Consider the following 7,004-nt stretch of genomic DNA (forward strand, 5'->3'; position numbering starts at 1 on the left):
ATCCCACCCCGTCGTCTCCCGTGCTGATGTGAGCGAGCTCTGCCGAGGTGTTCGGGCTGCGTGATGTCCGGGGATGGCCACTTCGGTCCCTAGCCAGGAAGTGTAGGCTGAGTGGAAGTGTCGGAGCTTCCACCGTTTACGAGCGAGTCTCTCCCCGTCACACTGGGGGAGATTAAATGTAAAGCACGGGGTCCCCGGAGTTCCGGGAAGCTACATACTCCAGTAGTGGGTGCACCCTCCCGTGTTGCGGCCCGCTCCCCCCTACACGATGCGCCATTAAACGTTAAACTATGTCTAATTATCAAAAACCCCCAAATCAAGGCATGTTCAAACAAAGTCTAATAGACTTTGGAAAAGATCTGACTGAGTACACCGGTCGCGCACTCAGTGAGACCGAATCCAACAAGGAAGATACGCACAAACTCTCGGACACAGACAGAGAATCTTATGAAAGCGTACACGCACCTAGATTCTCTCTGTCGCGTAGTTCAATTGGAATACAGAATCAGCCGCCATTGCAGATCACGCCGCGCGAAGAAGGAAACGTCTTCCGTACGCCGGTGGGAACAATAACCAGGAGCACTCTGAAACAAAGCAAGAGGAAAAGAAGCAATGAGAAGAAGAGATCAACTGAAAAACAAAAGAAAGACGAAAAAAAAAAAAGAAACTGAGCTACTCGGTAAACGACTCCTGCGACGATTCGTTTTCAGAAGGGGAAGAGAGCGAGTTCTCGGTGGACACGATAAACAAACCGGACGCAGCTCTGATAAGCTCCCTACTGGAATGCGTCCAGGAAATAGAAATTGTGAGGACGAGATCGTCCAACCTCCAAGGAGGATATAAAAGGAAACTAAAAATCGCGGAAGAAACGATTAAAGAAGTAAGCTCCGAATTTACCGGAAGGAAGAACGGAAAGAAGACTAAGACTGAGAACCTAGTACTGAAAGAAGAAAATAGCAAACTCAAAAAATACATCGAAGTTCTAGAAAAAAGAATTACAGTCCTAGAAAACGCAGTCTACAAAGAAAAGAAAGACGAAGGGAAAATACCTTACACCACTGACCCTCAGGAACACCTGAAAGAAATAAAAGTAAGCCTAGATAGACAAATGACGGATTTCAAGACCGAAACCAAGGAAATGCTGACTATCGGTCTTGCAAACAGAAGTCATGCCCCTGGAAAAGGAGAAAGTGCTAAAAACAGCACAATCACAAAAGATAGAGCCAAAGATAATTTAAATAAACCAGCAGAAACGGCTCCAACAAAATGGACGGAAGTAATCGGGAGAAGGAAAAAGAGCAACTCCAAAGAAACTGCAAAACAAGACGAAAGACAGGTGACGAAGTCTCGCGACACAGAAGCAAGCAGGCAGACTACAAAAAAGAAAACTCCGGCGAGAGTAGCCAAAGACCGCGCCGTAATCCACATTATAAGGGAGGAAGGCTGCGAAGTAGACTACGCGGAAATAATGAAAATGGCCCGCGAGAAGATAAACATCCAGGATCTGGGAATCGGAGGATTGAGACCGAGAACCTCATTAAACGGTGGGCTCATCCTAGAGATCCCAGGGAAAGATATGGAGCAAAACACTAACGCATTAGCCGGAAAGATTACCGAACTTGTCAAAGGTAAAAAAGTCAGAGTCACCCGTCCACAGAAATGGAAAGAAATCATCGCTCTTGGGATGGACCACTCGATAAATCAAGACGATATTATTGACGCAATCAAAAGAGAAACCGGCCCGGACCAAGAGATTAAGGTCGGAACAATCCGGAAGAATGCACGCGGCACAAGCTCTGTTTCACTTAGATGCAAGAGAGAAACCGCCCTTAAACTTCTAACCGAAGGAAGGATAAGAATGGGCTGGTCGGATGTGAAAATCATCGAAGCTGAAGCAAGACCGCTGCAGTGTTATAGGTGCTGGGAATTCGGACATGTAAGCGGTGCATGTAGAAGCCCCACCGATAGATCTAGCTGATGCTACAAATGTGGGAACAAAGAACATGTCGCCAGAATTTGCCGTGCCACTAGCATGATTTGCAGAATCTGCGAGGAAGAAAAGCTACCCTCCTCACACAGGATGGGAANCGATAAACAAACCGGACGCAGCTCTGATAAGCTCCCTACTGGAATGCGTCCAGGAAATAGAAATTGTGAGGACGAGATCGTCCAACCTCCAAGGAGGATATAAAAGGAAACTAAAAATCGCGGAAGAAACGATTAAAGAAGTAAGCTCCGAATTTACCGGAAGGAAGAACGGAAAGAAGACTAAGACTGAGAACCTAGTACTGAAAGAAGAAAATAGCAAACTCAAAAAATACATCGAAGTTCTAGAAAAAAGAATTACAGTCCTAGAAAACGCAGTCTACAAAGAAAAGAAAGACGAAGGGAAAATACCTTACACCACTGACCCTCAGGAACACCTGAAAGAAATAAAACTAAGCCTAGATAGACAAATGACGGATTTCAAGACCGAAACCAAGGAAATGCTGACTATCGGTCTTGCAAACAGAAGTCATGCCCCTGGAAAAGGAGAAAGTGCTAAAAACAGCACAATCACAAAAGATAGAGCCAAAGATAATTTAAATAAACCAGCAGAAACGGCTCCAACAAAATGGACGGAAGTAATCGGGAGAAGGAAAAAGAGCAACTCCAAAGAAACTGCAAAACAAGACGAAAGACAGGTGACGAAGTCTCGCGACACAGAAGCAAGCAGGCAGACTACAAAAAAGAAAACTCCGGCGAGAGTAGCCAAAGACCGCGCCGTAATCCACATTATAAGGGAGGAAGGCTGCGAAGTAGACTACGCGGAAATAATGAAAATGGCCCGCGAGAAGATAAACATCCAGGATCTGGGAATCGGAGGATTGAGACCGAGAACCTCATTAAACGGTGGGCTCATCCTAGAGATCCCAGGGAAAGATATGGAGCAAAACACTAACGCATTAGCCGGAAAGATTACCGAACTTGTCAAAGGTAAAAAAGTCAGAGTCACCCGTCCACAGAAATGGAAAGAAATCATCGCTCTTGGGATGGACCACTCGATAAATCAAGACGATATTATTGACGCAATCAAAAGAGAAACCGGCCCGGACCAAGAGATTAAGGTCGGAACAATCCGGAAGAATGCACGCGGCACAAGCTCTGTTTCACTTAGATGCAAGAGAGAAACCGCCCTTAAACTTCTAACCGAAGGAAGGATAAGAATGGGCTGGTCGGATGTGAAAATCATCGAAGCTGAAGCAAGACCGCTGCAGTGTTATAGGTGCTGGGAATTCGGACATGTAAGCGGTGCATGTAGAAGCCCCACCGATAGATCTAGCTGATGCTACAAATGTGGGAACAAAGAACATGTCGCCAGAATTTGCCGTGCCACTAGCATGATTTGCAGAATCTGCGAGGAAGAAAAGCTACCCTCCTCACACAGGATGGGAAGCAAAGCGTGCGCCAAGCTACGCAAATTCAGAGAAAATGCGAGCCAAAAAGAAAGAAAAAACCAGAAAGACGATACAGAAACTGACAAAAATACAACAAAGAACACACCTATTTTAAACTTAGAGACAGAATCCAACATGGAAAGCCATAGAGGAACCAGCCCAGTGGCGCACGACGCTCCTGAAAAGGAAAAACAAGTAAAGAAAAAAGCAAGCTAATCTAAAGAAAAAAGACAATGGATATTAAAATAATACAATCTAATCTAGACAATTCTTACGCCGCGCACTTACTATTCACAAAGCGCTGCGACGAATCCAACACGGATGTAGGAATCATTAGCGAACCGAGAAGAAACCCAGGCAGGAAATGGGTCTGTGACCCGAACGGGAAGGCTGCTATCTTCCTCAATAACAGTGAGTTAGCGTCTTCCTTCAAAATGCAGAGCTCCTTCGACTGCTTTGTTCTCGTCGGTGACCAACATCTAAGGATAGGTGGATGCTACTTCTCCCCAAATAGCACCCCCTCAGCCTTTGAGAAATTCTTGAAAGAAATCAGCAAAGTGTTAACCAAAGGAAACGAAAAAATCCCAACGATCATCGGCGGAGATTTCAACGCCCATAACAAAAAATGGAGAAGCAGAAAGAACAGCGTGAAAGGGAAAGCACTAGAAAGATGGGCTTTTCCTTGTAAATAGAGGAAACGCTCCAACATGCATAAGATCGCAAGGCTCGTCGATAGTCGATGTAACATGGGCAAATGAGACAGCGATGAAAATGCTGTGGAATTGGAGGGTGCAAGAAGGAGTCGAAACACTCTCCGATCACGTATACATCTCCATGATCTTCCACCATGGGAAGTCGGCTACTAAAAGTGAAAGTACAAGACACCTGAACGCACAATATTTCCCAAGGTGGAACATTAAGAAACTCAACTCGGACCTCTGCAAAGCGCTCCTCATTGCTGAATCATGGAACCCCCGAACGGTCAACCCCTCGAACCTGGAAAAAGAAATTAAAAAATTAGAAGAGACACTAACGAGAATATGCAATCTTTCGATGCCAAGAAAGAAAGCATACACGACGAAACCTCCAAACGAATGGTGGAATGAAAATCTAACTGCTCTAAGACAAGACTGTCAAAGAAAGAGAAGAGCTTGGCAAAAGGCCAGAAAAAGACAACGTCTGAATAACGACGACACGATACTAAAACACACGCAGTACAAAGAAGCTAAAAAACAACTAAAAAAATCGATAATTGCAGCCAAACTACAAGCCTGGAAAAGGACTCTTCAATCGCTAGACGACAATCCATGGGGCAAGCCCTATAAGTGGACCAAAAAACTGAGGGATAATGGAGGACCTGTTTCAACTGAAAATATGTACCCGGAATTGCTAAAAAAAGTGGTTGATACCCTCTTTCCGAAAAGCCAACCATGGTCTCCTCCAATTCCATCTGGAGAGTGGCACAAGGAATGGGAGATCACCTCGGAGGAAATTAAAGACAGCATCGTTAAGATGAGAAAGAAAAAGGCTGCTCCTGGACCTAAAGGCATCCCAGCACAAATGATAAGCATGACAGCCGACGTGTTGGAACCCCATTTCAGGGAAATTTTCAATACTTGTCTGAAGCAAAGAGCCTTTCCACCTAGCTGGAAGTCAGCGAAGCTAATATTGCTAAGCAAACCAGGGAAGCCACTTAACGATCCGGCTGCGTATAGACCAATCTGTCTCCTAGATGACCTCAGTAAGCTATTCGAAAGAATAATAGAAAACAGAATTGAGAATATATGCAACTCAAACCCGGATACCATTGCACATTGGCAATATGGATTCAGGAAGGAAAGGCGAACAATAGACGCGATAAAGAGAGTAAGAGACTTTATTGATAACAATATACAAAATGGCAAATGCGTGGTAGCGGCAAGCATTGATATAAGCAATGCCTTCAATTCCTTACCGTGGCCCGCAATTATAAAGGCAATGAGAATGAGACGGTTTCCATCCTATCTAACCGAAATAATAGCAGCGTACCTGACAGAAAGGAAGGTAATGACTATCGATGCTGAAGGAAAACTCCTCTCCAAAACGATGAAATGTGGTGTGCCTCAAGGTTCCACTCTGGCAGCCCCACTGTGGAACATTGGATACGACGAAGTCCTGCGCGCCACACTGACCGACAACATGCAGATCACCGGATATGCGGATGATACCATCGTGATCGCATCAGGCGAGTCTATACAGAGAGCTACCGGTAGAGCCGAGGTAGCAACGTGGAATGTCCTAAAAAGAATCGAAAAGATAGGACTTAAAGTGGCAACGAATAAGACAACGAGCACATGTTTCTATCCCAGAAACATGAAGATCGATGAAGAAGTAAAAAAGATGACGATAAATGGTATATGCATACTAATGAAAGCCGAAATGCGTTACTTAGGGGTGATTCTGGACGAAAGAATGACATTCAACCAGCACATCGACAATCTAATCCCGAGATTAAGAGGATACGTCAACGTTCTCTCGAACATTCTACCAAACCTGGGTGGCCCTCGAGAGGAAGTGAGAAGGTTATACACTAACTTCTTCAACTCGATGGCTTTGTACGGTTGTCACATCTGGGCCAAAAAAGTCCTGAAAAATAAAACAACATGTTCTGATGAAACAACTAACAAATGAACAAAAAAAAATGGCACTGAGGGTGATAAGAGGATACAAAACAATAGCTACCTCAGCGATATTCCTCCTAGCAAGCACCCCTCCCACAGAAACGCTCATCAGAGTATACGACAAATATTATGGTCTCACTCGATCGTTGAAGTCATCAGAAGTCGTGAATATGGAGAAAGAGAAAGCCAGATTAAAAAAAGAAAGACTTCTGGAAACAATACTTACCTGACACGAAAAACTACAGCTATCGGACAACCGAAACCAAAAAGTAGTCAAGGCAATCCTGCCCTGCTTTGACAGATGGGTAACCCGTTCCTACGGAAACCTTTCCTACAGGATGACACAGATAATCTCCGGGCACGGTTGTTTTGAAGATTACCTGTGCAGAATAAAAAAAGAACCATTGCCTAAATGCCACCACTGCAACGCGATTAAGGACGACAACATACATACCGCTTTCATCTTCCCGGCATGGTCGGAGGAAAGAAAGAGGTTATACGAGATAACGGGCCGGCTGTCCAGCTTAAAAGGAGCCATAGAGGCTATCCTTCACACATCCGGAAAATGGGAAACCTTCAAAGCATTCTGTGAAGCAGTAATGCTGAAAAAAGAACACGAGAGAGCCAGGGAGGCACAGAGAGAAACTACGCGGAGAAACGCTGCCACCATCTACATAAGATGGAACGCAGCCATAACTTAACACAACACTCTCACATGTAAGGAACTCTAGATAAATGCAACCAAAGTTCTCCTATAAAGATCTTAACGAAAAGAAAGGACGCGGAGGCGTGTATACGGCGGTCTCCTCCATCTTGGACACCGTTTGACACCTCCGGTAGGAACGCGTCAAACAAGGCGCATCCACACCATAGAGATATTATAGATTGAGTACAGATGCCATATTCT

General features: G+C 44.7%; 2 protein-coding genes across 2 annotated transcripts in view; both read left to right on the plus strand.

Annotated features, from left to right (window-relative positions):
- The window catches only part of LOC108624355 (uncharacterized), a 5,473-nt gene extending 2,284 nt beyond the window's left edge, over positions 1-3,189 (plus strand). The window contains exons 3-6 of the mRNA XM_018023609.1: positions 322-552; positions 711-1,628; positions 2,044-2,976; positions 3,080-3,189. Of these exons, the coding sequence (XP_017879098.1) occupies positions 322-552; positions 711-1,628; positions 2,044-2,976; positions 3,080-3,189 (2,192 nt within the window). The remainder of the gene's footprint in view (positions 1-321; positions 553-710; positions 1,629-2,043; positions 2,977-3,079) is intronic.
- Positions 3,190-6,435: 3,246 nt separating this feature from the next.
- On the plus strand, positions 6,436-6,798 carry LOC108624356 (uncharacterized). Its single transcript, XM_018023610.1, has one exon. The coding sequence runs from the start codon at positions 6,436-6,438 to the stop codon at positions 6,796-6,798; it is 363 nt and encodes a 120-aa protein (XP_017879099.1).
- The last annotated feature ends 206 nt before the right edge of the window (positions 6,799-7,004 follow it).

This window comes from Ceratina calcarata, unplaced genomic scaffold (genome assembly GCF_001652005.2).
Source record: "Ceratina calcarata isolate Rehan_Ccalc_2016 unplaced genomic scaffold, ASM165200v1 scaffold307.2, whole genome shotgun sequence".
NCBI lineage: Eukaryota > Metazoa > Arthropoda > Insecta > Hymenoptera > Apidae > Ceratina > Ceratina calcarata.

Coding starts and splice junctions, on each gene's coding strand:
- LOC108624356 (XM_018023610.1), top strand. CDS start 6,436: ATGACACAGATAATCTCCGGGCACGGTTGTTTTGAAGATTACCTGTGC.